Consider the following 17122-nt stretch of genomic DNA (forward strand, 5'->3'; position numbering starts at 1 on the left):
GATCTTTCTCAAATTTCATATGCAGGTTTCCCTTGGTCCCTAGTTGTGCGTTGTTCCTTTTTTGGACTGATTCAAATTCAAGATGGCTGACAGGCGGCCATCTTGGCGTTTGAAAGTAAAAGTTTGTTACCGCTATTTCTGAGGAAGTACTGGATGGATACTTCTGATATTTCATAGGTATTGGTTTCCCTTGGTCCCTAGTTGTGCGTTGTACTTTTTTTGGACTGATTTGAAATCAAGGTGGCCCACAGGCAGCCATCTTGGATGTCGACAGTAATACAGCACAAGCATATTTTCTTCGATATTCTATCATATTGATTCAAGACCATGTCCATTATCCACCTGTAACTGACTGCTATCTAATAATACTTTGGGATCTTTTTCAAATGATATTTGCTAATAGGTGCTTAATAAAAATATCTTGTGCCATCATTGAGTACATTCAATGAAGACCAGTTCATGAACATTTACAAAACCTGTAACACACAAAAAAAATCAACAAATCATCAAGAACTGAAAACAGATCCTCAAATGGTGGGTGCCAAGATCCCTCTGGGATCTCTTGTTGAGGCTAGATAAGTATTTGATATGAGTAGATAAATATTTTTATTGGAGGTAGATAAGTAATCTATATCAATAAATATTTTTGTTGAGGGTAGATAAATAATTATGGAAGAATGGGTAATGCACTAATGAAACAAAACGAATGAATTGATGTGTTACTGGTGATTTAGTCGCGTCTATATTCAGGTAATTCCAACTAAGGTAACTTCAAGTGAAATTCATTTGAAAGCCTAGTCAGTATTTAAATATTCTAATAAATGTTGTACCTATTATATTGCTAGAATTCGAGGAGTTTCAGGTGGATATTTGACCTACATAACAAGAGGCCCATGGGCCTTAACGGTCATCTGACAAAAAGCAAGCCAAACCTAGAAAGTGGGTTGAGGTCATTCATTTGAACAAACTTGGTAGCCTCTCCTCCAAGCATCTTACAGGCCCAATATCAGCACTCATGGACTTTTGCTTATTGAGATGAAGTCCTTTGTATATTTTAACATATTTGACCCCTGTGACCTTGAAAGTGGGTTGAGGTCATTCATTTGAATAAACTTGGTAGCCTTTCCTCCCAGCATGCTACAGACCCAATATCGGCACTCATAGACTTTTGCTTATTGAGATGAAGTCCTTTGTATATTTTAACATATTTGACCCCTGTGACCTTGAAAGTGGGCCAAGATCATTCATTTGAACAAACTTTGTAGGGCTCCATGCCAGCATGCTATGGGCCAAGTATTAGCCCCCTAGGCCTTCTAGTATTTGAGAAGAAGTTATTTAAAGATTTTGACATATTTGACCCCTGCGACCTTGAAAGTTGTTCAAGGTCATTCATTTAAATAAACTTGGTAGCCTTTCCTCCCAGCATGCTACAGACCCAATATCGGCACTCATAGACTTTTGCTTATTGAGATGAAGTCCTTTGTATATTTTAACATATTTGACCCCTGTGACCTTGAAAGTGGGCCAAGGTCATTCATTTGAACAAACTTTGTAGGGCTCCATGCCAGCATGCTATGGGCCAAGTATTAGCCCCCTAGGCCTTCTAGTATTTGAGAAGAAGTTATTTAAAGATTTTGACATATTTGACCCCTGTGACCTTGAAAGTTGTTCAAGGTCATTCATTTAAACAAACTTGATAGCCCTTCATCCCAGCATGCCACAGGCACAATATCAGCAATCTGAGCCTTTTGGTTATTGAGAAGAAGTTGTTTAAAGATTTTAACATATTTGACCCCTGTGACCTTTAAAGTGGGTCAAGGTCATTCATTTGAACAAACTTGGTAGTCCTTCATCCCAGCATGTCACAGGCCCAATATCTACACTCTGAGTCTTTTGGTTAATGAGAAGAAGTTGTTTAAAGATTTTAACATATTTGACCCCTGTGACCTTGAAAGTGGGTCAAGGTCATTCATTTGAACAAACTTGGTAGAGCTCCATGCCAGTATCCTCTGTGCCAAGTATTAGCCCCCTAGACCTTCTAGTATTTGAGAAGAAGTCGTTTGAATGAAAAGTTTACGGACGGCGGACGGCGACGGACGAAGCATGATGACTATAGGTCATCGGACCCTTCGGGTCAGATGACCTAAAAACCATCAAGGTTGAGATCACTCGAGGGTCTGTCCTCAAAAGTTTTTCACAAATGGTTTTTGGGCTAATTCACCTATTTTCTTTTGGTTTCCCATTTTGGAACACAAAATACAATTTGCATTTGACTGTACTGGCCTGAAATTTAAACAATCTGCATTTTAATTAATTATCAAGTATTCAGGTATAAGAGGTGTACAATTATATATATATAAGGAATTCTGCAGTTCAGGGAGCAGGATGTAAGCCTTCTTATGGTAAAGAGAAAATTCAAAACTTTTCAAGGTCTTGCAGCAAAATTCAAGGACTTTTCAAAACTGAATGACTGGTTGTGAAACATAATTATGGTATCATTTATGGTACCCATGAACTTGAGTAGTTTTTACCATAAACAACAACAAAATATTGATACTTCGGCATGACACAAATTTATTTTCATTTAGAATAAAGCAATGGCTGGCTTGAATTAATTTAACAATCAGGATAAAATCTACAATACACAACATTTCATCACTCTTATCACTTGTTAACACAAGGATTGGACTACAATAGTGCAGGCAGTGACACAGTTACCACACTTTATATCAGTGGCCTACATAAGGGATCATATATATTCAGGACCTACCTTTAATGCCTGTGAGGGGTCAAGGACATTTACATTTTCATGGCCTATCTCTGATGTCTGTGGGAGGGGTTGTGGGGTCATACATGGTCTGGGCCTATCTCTGATGTCTGTGGGAGGGGTTGTGGGGTCATACATGGTCTGGACCTATCTCTGATGTCTGGGAGGGGTTGTGAGGTCATACATGGTCTGGGTCTATCTCTGATGTCTGTGGGAGGGGTTGTGGTGTCATACATGGTCTGTACAGATCTTTGATGTCTGTGGGAGGGGTTGTGAGGTCATACATGGTCTGGGCCTATCTCTGATGTCTGTGGGAGGGGTTGTGAGGTCATACATGGTCTGGGCCTATCTCTGATGTCTGTGGGAGGGGTTGAGGTGTCATACATGGTCTGTACTGATCTCTGATGTCTGTGGGAGGGGTTGTGGTATCATACATGGTCTGTACTGATCTCTGATGTCTGTGGGTGGGGTTGTGGCGTCATACATGGTCTGGGCCTATCTCTGATGTCTGTCGGAGGGATTGTGGGGTCATACATGGTCTGTACTGATCTCTGATGTCTGTGGGAGGGGTTGTGGTATCATACATGGTCTGTACTGATCTCTGATGTCTGTGGGTGGGGTTGTGGCGTCATACATGGTCTGGGCCTATCTCTGATGTCTGTTGGAGGGATTGTGGGGTCATACATGGTCTGTACTGATCTCTGATGTCTGTGGGAGGGGTTGTGGCATCATACATGGTCTGGGCCTATCTCTGATGTCTGTGGGAGGGGTTGTTGGGTCATACATGGTCTGGGCCTATCTCTGATGTATGTGGAAGGGGTCGTGGGGTCATACATGGTCTGGGCCTATCTCTGATGTCTGTTGGAGGGGTTGTGGGGTTATACATGGTCTTGCCCTATCTCTGATGTCTGTGAGAGGGGATGTGGTGTCATATATGGCATGGAGCTATCTCTGATGTCTGTGTGAGGGGTTGTTGTTGAATCATACAGGGTCTGTTCTGATCTCTGATGTCTGTTGGAGGGGTTGTGGGGTTATACATGGTCTTGCCCTATCTCTGATGTCTGTTGGAGGGGTTGTGGGGTTATACATGGTCTTGCCCTATCTCTGATGTCTGTGGGAGGGGTTGTGGTGTCATACATGGTCTGGGCCTATCTCTGATGTCTGCGGGAGGGGTTGTGGTGTCATACATGGTCTGTACAGATCTTTGATGTCTGTGGGAGGGGTTGTGGTGTCATACATGGTCTGGGCCTATCTCTGATGTCTGCGGGAGGGGTTGTGGTGTCATACATGGTCTGGGCCTATCTCTGATGTCTGTGGGAGGGGTTGTGGTGTCATACATGGTCTGGGCCTATCTCTGATGTCTGACACATATATATATTAAATGACATACTAGAATGGAGATAACACAAATAATAAGGTGGTTTAGGTTTGTTTCAAGAGAGAAATATCTTTGATGAAATTCACGTTTTACTGTCTGGAACAGGTCATGCGTACTTCAGACATATCTTATATTACTTAACTCAGTAAGAAAAATTGTGAATATCCCTTACTTATAGTTGTATAATGGATACAAAAACAAAGATAAGATCTTTCCTGACAATTGATCAAAGTACTGAGAGTACTGGAAAAAACCATTAAATCAAAGGAAGTGTGTTGGGTGTGAACAGAATGGCCGTTGGTAGTGACAGGATGGGAGGGGAGAGGGAAGGGCTGGAGAGGGAAGGGCTGGAAAGGTTGAGAGAACATGTAAGAAAAACGAGGAGGGGTGGCAGGAGTGATGATAACAACAACAGGCGGCAGTCATGACATTGCCATGCACACATAATACACTGGTATGGTTAACAGCTGAACATTGTCCAATGACGTGGTAACACACACTTTTACAATAATTTCCCATCGTTATCATATTTAATAATTATTTTACTCAATATGCCTCAATATTAAATAGCTATCTGTTCATATAATTAAAGTAGTCAATAATAAATAAGTGCACAGATACATCACATGAATAACACAAAGGCATTTGCAGCGTATCCGGAAAAAAAACAACCTTTCAAAACCGAGAAAAAGAACTTATGTTTGGAATGTCATCATCTAGGTTGAAAATTTATGTGTACTAAAGAATTAAATAATAATTGCTTGGCATATTTAGCTACAAATAGACACATTGACTTTCAAAACCCGACTTAAATCTACGAGTCACAGATTAAGTTCCATTCATAAGAGACCGTAGCAGCCATCGATCCCGTGTTAATAACCTTATCGCGACTCACAATATAGAAGAGTATTTGTAATGATGTACCAGGTATAATATTTATATAAACAGGAAAACTTTTGCTTGTTTTTGGCATTTTGCCAACACAACTAATATAAGTATGTTCAAGTTTGGTATAATGCTGTAATGCATTTCTCTCTTATGTTGTTTAGGACGAAATTAACACAAGGCGAAAATAAAGTAATGAGAGCCAAACCAGACCTATGGCGAATGTTTCCCCATGTATACAGAGCAGCCTACCTGACTTCTGGCTTCTAAACGGAATGTTGGGAGTATTTACAATAGTCTTCTCTAATTCTAAACAAGTTTGGATTGTGCTATCTCTTTCTGTACTTACATATCCCAAAATTTCAAACTGTTTCCTACTATTACAAATGATCAGATAATCAGATTTGCTACATAAATTCTGACAAAATCTCCATTATCAATGAAAGTTATTTTCCATTTTTTCTTAATTCTAGACCATGACACTTGTGGTATCATCTGAGAAATGATATCACCAGCGAGGCAACATAATAACCAATTCATGATAAATACACATATAATAATCTCATTGACTGTAATGAGTCAAACATATTCTTTATAAATCACTGATGCGCGAAAATCTTTAAGAGATGGTTACAACAAAGAAAATAAGATAAAAAGAATGAATGAAGGTGCATGAAAGTGAAGTCCTTTGTGACTTCAAATTTCCAAGACTATTAGAAATCGGCCGTGAAATATTGTCATTCTATGTTTGTTGTGGTGTGTGTTTACTTAATCTATAGAAAGCATGTAACATTATTGACTTTAACAAGGTAATCAATCCCTCCCTACGTAGCAGGTACAATGTGGTCCCCAAAAGTCACACACACAAAAAAAAAACATAATTCAACAATAGTCTTAAAGAAGGAAATAATTTTAACATGCAAAGATATCTTGAAATCTTATTTCAAAATCGAGACATTCATAAATGAGTTTCTAAATATATATATATATCAATTAATACAACCAATTGTTTTGATATACAATAATACAACCAATCATTTGCACTGGTACATCTGTCTACAGACACAACCAATCATAGCTCGACAGGTTAAACAGCCTCTCATCACAACTATCCACAAATAGATCAATAAAGCTCACTAAAACAGGATCAAATATAAAACGAATTATATGAATCATAAAAACACTATCAATGAAGCATAACAAAATTGTGCAAATATAACACAACATGTAAGTCTGCATCAAATCATATACGGTACGTACATACTGAATTCTACTGTATAATGGTAGACAAACATCTGTGCCCTCATCAGAGAAAAACTCTTGTCACCATCAGTTCACAGGCACAACTATCTCATAGTACACGTATATACCACAGCAGCACTTGTAACATGTTATTTTTATTTATAAATATAAGTTTCAATGACCAAATCATAAACCAAAATGAAATAACATATTGAACACAAGTCTACCTCTATTAATACTAGTAATTTAATAGAAAATTCTTTTATTGCAGCACTCCTGTCTGACAAACAATTCAAGGGTTAGCAAGATAGCACTTCGCCAGAGATATTAAAATCGGTTGATGCTACTAACGTTAAAACAAGTCCATTTGAAACACAACTGTAAACATTATTAAATGATATCCAACCTGTTGTATTCCAGGTTTAACATGACAACCTGACACACTCCAGGTATGAAACCACACTCATACCTGTCAAGCTAGAGTTTAGTCTGATAAAGTTTGAGTTTAAATTTGTTTCATATCAACTTTAGATGGATTCAATCACATGGAATCCTGGAACTGATACACTATAGAAAATCTAGAGAAAACAAACAGGTAAACAGATGGTATTAAGATGTCCATAAGGCAATGGCTCATCGGAAATGACCTTGGAGAAAATCTCTCTGAGGAGGCCAGGTGGACAGAATGAAACTATATCTTAAACAAATACATATTGAGTAAGATAAGACTTGGCTCCAGGGTTCACATACGCTCCTAAATTAAGAAACTTGTATAAAGTTTGTCCATAATTCTGTCTTTTGTTTTGATTCTGCAGTAACATTTTCAGCTTCAGAAATATCCCTGAAGATAAGGAATAGAAATATCTATTTCATTAATGTTGGCATCAAGTGTGTGAAGCAATTGAAGTAGTTGGTTTACTGGTTTGTAAGAAATTAAAAGCTTATATTAAGAGTATGTTTGTTGTTGGGTTGTTTTCAAGTTTTTAGGGTTCACCAACGCACCACCACAATGCCAAAATGTTTCTTGCTTTTAAAACTATTTAAGGACAGCAGAGCAACTCTGGACTAGATCGGTAAAGACGTTTTATATCCCTGTTAAGCACACAGCTTTTTTAATGGCCGCAACCAATAACCAGTAAATAAAACAACAACAAAGATTTATATCTGAGAGAAAAAATATGTGAAGCTTGGATTTCAGTGAGGGCTAGACTTACCAGTGCCATTAGAAAACTTCAGTAAACAAGTTATGATAACATTTCTTAAGTTATTTTGTCATTTGAAAATTGCAAGAACGTACAGATTTTTTTTACTTAAGTGATAATCAACACATCGGTGTCATTAGGAAACAGGAAAAGAATTGATAATAATTACCACTATATATCAACCCATATCTTCTCTCTGCTGGAAGATTTTTTATTTTATTCAATGATCATATGAAATAATTACATAAAGGGTTGGTTACTAGTATTTAGCTTTCTAGTGCTGGATTCAATTCTATAGTTCTGTTTTAGATCAGGGACGTCCCTAGTTCCAACTGGCAGAATATCTAAAATTCCCTCACAGTTATTGGAATGCATGTTTGTAATATGAATAGCTAAAACATCCATCACAGTATAAGTCTGTACAATGTTCTATTTTACAGAAATATCAACACACAAGGAACAAGTGTGACCATCCAATCCTATCCATGTGGATTTGAAAAGAGCCCTGCCATGTCATCAATATCCAAATAAATGAAACTGTGAAGTAAAGACTACCAAGAGGACAACACAAATATTACTTATACCAAGCTGGAACACAACTTCAAGTGAACTTCCCAGGATCATTTTGTGTTGAGGAGAGGTGTATGGGTTATAAATACATGAAGATTATCTGACCCAAGTTGTGCAGGGGCTGGTTAAGGATGAAAATTTGGAAACAAATGAAATAAAATTGGGCACACTCTTCCTTATTTCATACGTATAAGTTTGTTGAAACAAGTCAGATTGATATATTTCGAATGTTGTATTTGCCTTCAACGTTGATATTTTTCAGCGACAACAATTCAATTTTTCACTAACCACTAGTTAACTCCAACTAAGCTTGGAGGTACAAGAACCTGTTGATTGGAATATTCCATATCTACAAGGACACCTGCCATCTTCAAGGTTCCGCTCCTAATATGTACATTTTTCTTCACTCTCCACAAAGTGTGTTATTACAACGTTTACTGACTAAAACATTGACCATTCGACTGATGGCTGTTCTCTCTAGATTAAAAGCTCTGTCAATTGCTGATAAACTTTCTTCTGTTGTATGTTTGAGGTCACACACTATACATCACCAGTTATAGTGTTTTCAGAGCCGTCCACTTTGCCATCACATATTCTAAAGGTGTGAAGAACATATAATGAGAAGGTAAACGTTTGACTTTGAAGACAAATATCCGAAAATTATAAGACATTCACATATAGTTTTATGATAAAAACAATTGCAGTTTACAAAAACAGCCACTGATGAACCTCTAGATATCTGCCACAGAGATATCAGGCAGTTGCCATAACAACCAGGTGTTGATTCCACCAACTCCCTTCTGTTGATTACAGTAAGAATAATGTAGTTCCATCATCACAAGAAATCTTGATTCTTTCTCCCAGCACTATATACAATGACATTTCTGGTTTACCAGCTAGCAAACACATGTTTCTCTCTCATTTTCAGACGAAATCAAACGTTTCTCTCCTCTAGAGATTTGTACCATACTGAATTTCTATCTTATTAAGTGATCTACTTCATGTTTCCTTGTACATTTAAAAACAATATAGCAACATATAGTTTTGATCAAGTTGAATACATCACAGAGTTACAACATCAGATGACCTCTTATCAACATACACAGTGGTCAATAATTGGGACAAATTCAGAGAAATCTTCAATTATGAAAGACATACTTTTTATAGAACAAATTGGCCTCAAGAGAATCTACTTCTGCAAAGTTTTTTTTTCATCAATGGTTCAAATGTTCACGTTCACGTTTCACCAAAAGGACGTTTTTGTTGACTATAAAATGGACCTTAACTTGCTTTATCAATTTCATTTCCAAGGTGTTATCTCCTTACCTGTTATAGTGGTATTGTGCCAAATGCAGTTGTATTAAATAGTGATTTATAACAGTAAATGGATATGCGAATTCATCAATGCGCTTTTTTACCAAAAGTGATGAAACATTCAAATTTCATCGCGCAATATTCAGTAGTTTTAAGTATCTATTTTTTTGCTATTTTATCCCATCCTCAGTGAAAAATAAAACTCTCAAAAATAACAACTTTAACAGTAATTTCATACTCACTTCATAACTTTGTATTCCTCTTTAAAATTTGAAATCTATTGTTACAAACTATATCTAGATGTGATTTATTTGATGTAATTATTACAGCAGCTTAAAGGAGGAACAAAGGCTTGATGTAACATAAATGAATACTAGTGATAATAGACAAAATATGTTGAAAACAAGCATTTTTCTCAGTCAATATTCCCAAACATCATATACAAACTAGCGGTACATCTGTTTGTCCTCATTAACAGACATTGTGATCCAGAATTGCTTGTAAGATGGCACATTTCTTCATTAGCTGATATATTCAAAATATCAGACATCTTGTCATGACATCATAATGTTGTACGGATTTTCTAACAAGATCTTTTTGTTCTAGTTATCCTTCTTATACTAGCTGATAAAATATATATGACAAATTGGAAAATCTTGTTACCAGCTAAACATGAAAGAATTTGTTCTGCTTTACATTTCTGGATATACTCGGTAGTTGTAGATTGTGGTTAGAAATCCTTGTCATTGGGTGGTAGGTTTGCTTTGGTGACAAGCATTACCCTAGTTATCGTTGATCTTCAGAAAATCACTTTAAAAAAAAATGATGTTCACTGAAAAATAGGTTTTCAAAGGTGATTATTTTTTCTTAGCATGACTGGATGAGGTTCCTTTGAGATAGGAAGGGGAACTCCCACCAGGGGAGGTCACTCCTGGAGAGAAAGATATATTTGAGTTTGAGCCACTTAGTTTAGCTCCCATGGAATGCCGCTTTGCCATCTTACGTGATCCTCGCCTTTTTTTGTCCAAGACAACCTTATCATGACGAACAAAAACACCATGACGTGGCCGACACTTGAAATAGCGAATGCCATGTACAGAACCATCATTTTTTCCTGGAATGGTGAAAAGAACTAAATTGAATTATAAGAATTATCCTGCTTTAAATAGAAATTTACTGAATTGTCAAATATCAAGGTCAATGGGTTCAAGAGACCACTTAAGTTTTTCTTTGTTTCAAAAGAAATACATATTTAATGAACCACATAAAATAAACTTCTACAAATAAACATACCTGATTATCATTTAAAACTGCTTACTCAAAACAATAAATCTAAGACTGAGAATTGGAAGAAACTTGACAGAAATTATTTCTAAATATGATTTATTCTAGTTTGAATAAATGTTTGCTAATATATATTATTCATTATTCTGAGAGATGTGCTTACCCTCAGGGAGGTCCAGTTCCACGCCGACCCAAGGACCTCCAGCAAACTCCACATTCCCTACAAATTGCACAAATCCGGTTTTTGATGGGCCTTTAGATGAATTGACAATGACACTTTCACCAATCTGTATCCACGATGGGACAGGAACTTCCTGTAACCTGTCAAGGTCAGCTCGACTTCCAAATGAACACACGCTTAAAGCATCTTCTCCAGCTGTGGACATCAAAGTGTTACTAACATTAACTTTTGTTAAATATCACGTTTTCTTCTCCTCATCCCTGAGAGACAAGCATATTCTGGTGAAACTAAAACACATATGTTATACACACATAGGTTGGCAATGTTGGGTTGAAAGGAAAAATCTGATTATGAGGATCACATGGAATATATATCATCCTACTCAAGCTAGAAATATTTTTCAACATGGACGACTCCAAGCAGAGATCTGTATCATTAATGGAGAAATGTCTTTACATATTAATGGTAGAGAAATTTCGATACATAACAAGAGATCCCAGAGGGATCTTGGCGCCCACCATTTGAGGATCTGTTTTCAGTTCTTGAAGATTTGTTTATTTTTTTTGTTTGTTACAGGTGTTGTAAATGTTCATGAACTGGTCTTCATTGAATGTACTCAATGATGGCACAAGATATTTTTATTAAGCACCTATTAGCAAATATCATTTGAAAAAGATCCCAAAGTATTATTAGATAGCAGTCAGTTACAGGTGGATAATGGACAATATGCTTGTGCTGTATTACTGTTGACATCCAAGATGGCTGCCTGTGGGCCACCTTGATTTCAAATCAGTCCCAAAAAGGTACAATGCACAACTAGGGACCAAGGGAAACCAATATCTATGAAATATCAGAAGGATCCATCCAGTACTTCCTCAGATATAGCAGTAACAAGATTTTACTCTCAAAATCCAAGATGGCCACCTGTCGGCCATCTTGATTTCGGATCAGTCCAAAAAGGTATGATGCACAACTTGGAACCAAAGAGAACCTGCATATGAAATTTGAGAAAGATCCATCCAGTACATTCCAAGAAATAGCGGTAACAAACTTTTACATCAAAAATCCAAGATGGCTACCTGTTGGCCATCTTGAATTCGAATCAGTCCAAAAAAGGTACAATGCACAACTAGGAACCAAGGGGAACCTGCATATGAAATTTGAGAAAGATCCGTCCAGTACTTTTCCAGAAATAGCGGTAACAAACTTTTACTTCCAAAATCCAAGATGGCCGCCTGTCGGCCATCTTGAATGCAAATCAGTTCAAAAAAGGTACAATGCACAACTAGGAACCAAGGGGAACCTGCATATGAAATTTGAGAAAGATCCATCCAGTACTTTTCCAGAAATAGCGGTAACAAGAATTGTTTACGGATGGACGGATGGACAGACGGACCACGGACGGCAGGGCGATTTGAATACCCCACCATCTAATGATGGTGGGCTAAAAATCATCCGAGGTATTCTAATATTATGATTTGTATAAAGTTTTATCAAAATCCCAATGTCAATTAATTAGTTGATTTTCTATAAATAGTAATGTTGGTAATAACCTTGACCTTGGATCCCTAAAACAAGAAATAATGGCAGCTTTGTGTAAAGTTGGATAAAAATTCTAACTGAAATGAGTCACTCAAGTCATGACATAGATATGGGACAGTACTGAGCAGATACGATTAACACTACATATTAATTCCCAGAACAATTTAAATAGGATAACTATGTTGATTGTGGGAATCTAGTGACATTCTAGTGTCAGTATACAATATCTAAAGTATCAGTTTGTGGGACAACCAATCTAGTGACATTCTAGTGTCAGTATACAATATCTAAAGTATCAGTTTGTGGGACAACCAATCTAGTGATATTCTAGTGTCAGTATACAATATCTAAAGTATCAGTTTGTGGGACAACCAATCTAGTGACATTCTAGTGTCAGTATACAATATCTAAAGTATCAGTTTGAAATACAGGAAGCAACTGCGAACTATATTTGATCTGAAGTACCTGAAAAAAATGGTTATAGTTTCTTAACAGACCTGATGTTTCCAAATCGTCAGTAGTATCCAGAACAAGGCTGTTTCTCTTCATGCTCTCCTCTATCATACTCGCAGTAGAATCTGCATGTGAAGATGGTGACACGATACAAGATGAGGGTCGGGCACGTTTAGATGGGTTTAAATCACGCCTTCGTATAGGAGTACTGGCCAAGACCCTATTTCTGTCTTGTTCAGAGTCACCTTCTTCTCGAATAAACAGTTCCACCGTATCCTTCTTTGACTCCTCTGTTGGGAGATCCGTGAAGTCATTGCTCTCCTCTGCCTCATCAAACCCAAGTTTTTCTAGTTCCTCCATTGCAGTCTCACTATAAGGATCCACCCATTCTTTAGTGTTACCTCCCTTGCTCTTATCATGTGAATATGTATCTCCCTTGCTTTCATCCAGTGATGTGCCTGTTGTATCAAAGTCTGGAAGCTTGGGGCGCCTCACAGATGCTACACTTATATCAGAGTCACTCATATCTTTACCACTTAGACTCTCGTCCATACTGGAATGTGTCTCCTTGATCACAGTGCTCTGTTCCTTCACATCCTCTTCTGACTGATAAACAGTCTCTGAGACTTTATCTTGTGTCGAGTCTGATGGTCCTTCCTCTAAATCGCTGTCACCACTACTATTAGCATGCTCTGCATTGCCTTTTGGAACCCCTCTAGATTCTTTGTTTGATTCTGTGTTATCCTCATTGCTCCGTAGACTAAGAGAATCCTCAGAGGAAAGAGTAAGCATGGATACAGCCTGAGAGCCATACCCACTGGACACCAGGCTTGGTGTACAGTTCTTACCCTGGATGTCTACAAGACTGTCTGTTGTAGAGGAGTGGACAATGTGTCCATCCTCATTAGAATTCACAACCTTTTTATCCTCCTGAAGTAAACCTTGTTGGGTCTCATACGACTCGAAGTCCTGGAACTCATCAGATCCAATACTATGTGGATCAGGCTCCACTTGTCTGATGTGATGCTTGTGATCTGGTTCTTCCTCATCGAGGTCCTTCAAAAGTGAAAACAAAAACATTTATTGCTAAGCATTACTTTCTTTTGTGTACTTTATGAGGCAAAATATTCATCCTGGGTTATTTTTACTCTCACGAAAAAACAAAAAAGTTTACCCATATACAATGCAGTATGTTTAAGTTTTTCATTTGTTTATTTTTTTGAGTGCAGTCTTGTTTTATCAATAGAAGCAGTTTGGTTAATCATTTATACTTGTAGTAATCCTTTAAAGAACCTCAAACTACTTATTTCTATTTTCAGTTCTCCTTTGGGAAGCCTCAACATAACTTTTTTATTTTCAGTGCTCCTGTGGGAAGCCTCTAGTTAATTATTTATAATTTTCAGTGCTCCTGTGGGAAGCCTCTAGTTAATTATTTTCAATTTTCAGTGCTCCTGTGGGAAGCCTCTATTTAATTATTTTTAATTTTCAGTGCTCCTCTGGGAAGCCTCTCGTTAATTATTTTTAATTTTCAGTGCTGCTGTGGGAAGCCAATTTCCTGTTAACTATTTTCAATTTTCAGTGCTCCTGTGAAAACCTCTTTCTAGTTAATTATTTTTAATTTTCAGTGCTCCTGTGGGAAGCCTCTAGTTAATTATTTTTAATTTTCAGTGCTCCTGTGGGAAGCCTCTTTCTAGTTAATTATTTTTAATTTTCAGTGCTCCTGTGGGAAGCCTCTAGTTAATTATTTTTAATTTTCAGTGCTCCTGTGGGAAGCCTCTAGTTAATTATTTTTAATTTTCAGTGCTCCTGTGGGAAGCCTCTAGTTAATAATTTTTAATTTTCAGTGCTCCTGTGGGAAGCCTCTTTCTAGTTAATTATTTTCAATTTTCAGTGCTCCTGTGGGAAGCCTCTTGTTAACTATTTCATTTGCAATAACCCTTGTAGGGAGTCTTACCTCCTCCGTGTCCTGTCTAAGAAGTGGCTTCGTCTCTCTCTGGTACTGTTCCTCTATAAGAGTCATCATGGGTTTCACTGTTGCAACTTTTGTTCCGAGAGGGCTCAATAGGGACTTAGGAGTAGCTGCACAAGAATATAATCAGTAATAAAAAATTACTTCAATTTCCTGTATTATAAATCTGATTTCTATTTCTAAGTGAAATGACAATAAATGTATTTATTTTGTAAGGAAAGTTGAGGAAGCTTACTGTGATTTGATATATACAAGTAAAAATAGAATGTTACATTAGAACAATGAAACTGGGTCCAAGTCAATCTTATATCAAACACGCAGAATAGTGATAACCAGGGCCAAGTTTATATGTTACAAACTACGACTCCTTTGTTATAGGAAGTCACATCAAAATGTCAACACATTCTAATACAGTTTTATTATCTACAATACACTGCACTAGATTTTACTATGTGTACTATCATCTCTAGTATTACACAGAACTACAGTTAGGTCCTAGTACACTACCACATAGGCAATATTTCCTTTAAAAGTTCTGTTTCAGAAACAAAATCTACCTATATTTCCACAGGTATATCATTCTACATTCCAAACCAAACACTACCTATCATCTTCTTCATCTTTCTATTTCTTATGACCAAAAAACATGTGCATTAAATATGGGAATAATTAAAAAAGAAATCAGAAAAAAATTAGCATGCCTGTTATGAGTTAAGAAACAAAAAAGTGGTTTTTTTTTTTTGGTATATTTTGAAATTGTAACATAAATAAAAAAATATTAGGAATCAAAATAGAAATCCCATTTTCTCACAAAAGGTTTAGTTGTCAGTTAAATAAATGTAGTGCAAAAATCATGCAAAACTGCTTCATTGTCATGAAATCAATACATGCTATACAATCAGTAGCCATCAATAATTCTCCTAATTTTGTTTAAAAAGAAATGTTTAGAATAAAAGAAGAAATTTCTTGATCTAAACCTTAATCCTAACTAAACACAAGTCCTTTAAGTGAAAAATCCCCAAGGTCTGGGGTAATACTTGTCTTTTCATTAAAAATATTAAATAATTTGAAAACAAAAGTTCCTGTTTATAAATAAATCAATGCGTACACATGCCAAATGCATCAAAGAAACCAAGTGAGTTAATCAACATGCAATAATTTTTAACCATTTTGAATGTGTGCATGACTGCATTGATAGTAATTCTACTATATAATATTTAGGTTAAATGTCAACTTCTTAAACACCTTTAAATAAACTTTCCCCCTCAATACAACTATAAGGAACGACAAATCCCTATACACAAAATCTTCTCTTTTTTTTGTATTCTGCTCTAATTCATGTAATGTATTCTTTCTTAATACATTTTGACATCTGAGATGTGGAGTTAAAAATTAATTCAAAGTTTATTACAATATAAATGGACAAACTAACATGAGAGAATTAAAGGGACTTAAAAAAAACCAAATATATCTTATACAAAATACACAGGACAAGGTGCATACATGTTACTTAAAAAGTTAAAGTGAAAATTGTAGCCTACAAATGCTCAGGCCAGGCAGTGAAATTATAGTGAAAACAATTAACATTTCAAGAAAGGTTGAGATTTCATATCCATGATGCAGTTTCATATTTTATATGCTCTAGAAAATTTTGAGAAAATGAAAATTGCAGGAACTGACTGATATCAAATTAACAGCAGATTGCTTGCAGGCTCAATGATAACGTATATACTGTGTTAATTGTATCTAATGGTAAACACATTTATAGAGACTTTAAGATCTAGTGAATGTAGTCGCCATTATCAGAGATTTGTATAGCATCATTTGTTTTTTAGTGTGTGTACACTTTATCACTGATGAGATGAGTGTTAAATACTGAATATCCACACCACCATTCATTGTCTCAAGATGAGGCGATCAATTTTAATAAAAATTCAATTTTTTTAGCACTGCCACTTAACTGTACACTAGGTGAATTTGGTATGAAAAAAATGAAATTTGGCTTTGAATTAAAGTGGAAGAAAGATCAGAGAATGATCAAAAAGAGTTATGACCGAATGTTATTTTAAGCATTTGCCAAACCCTGATTGCCATTTCACTTCCGATTACCAACCACTGATAAGATCAACACGTACAATGTATCTATGGTTACAAAAATAATAAAATGTAGATGCTTGTTTATAGGCATTTTCATGTATGTTCGGAATTGTTTGCAAGAGATTTAACTTTATTATATACAAACTCATTAAAGATAATGCAAAATTAATTGCTCAGCAAATATTTCCAAAATTAATCAATTTACCAGTGAATAAATATGGACATGTTCTATTTATTG

General features: G+C 36.3%; 1 protein-coding gene across 1 annotated transcript in view; it reads right to left on the reverse strand.

The window, feature by feature from the left end:
- Positions 1 to 10155: 10155 nt before the first annotated feature.
- The window catches only part of LOC132557431 (kinesin-like protein KIF13B), a 307507-nt gene continuing 300540 nt past the window's right edge, over positions 10156 to 17122 (reverse strand). Inside the window, exons 35-38 of the mRNA XM_060221917.1 lie at positions 14773 to 14897; positions 12863 to 13874; positions 10806 to 11018; positions 10156 to 10472 (exon numbers count right to left, since the gene is read on the reverse strand). Coding sequence (XP_060077900.1) covers positions 10216 to 10472; positions 10806 to 11018; positions 12863 to 13874; positions 14773 to 14897 — 1607 coding nt within the window. The 3' untranslated portion in view covers positions 10156 to 10215. The remainder of the gene's footprint in view (positions 10473 to 10805; positions 11019 to 12862; positions 13875 to 14772; positions 14898 to 17122) is intronic.

The sequence above is a fragment of the Ylistrum balloti genome, unplaced genomic scaffold (assembly GCF_031769215.1).
Source record: "Ylistrum balloti isolate Yb309-2 unplaced genomic scaffold, AGI_CSIRO_Ybal_v1 Utg370670, whole genome shotgun sequence".
In the NCBI taxonomy this organism is placed as follows: Eukaryota; Metazoa; Mollusca; class Bivalvia; order Pectinida; family Pectinidae; genus Ylistrum; species Ylistrum balloti.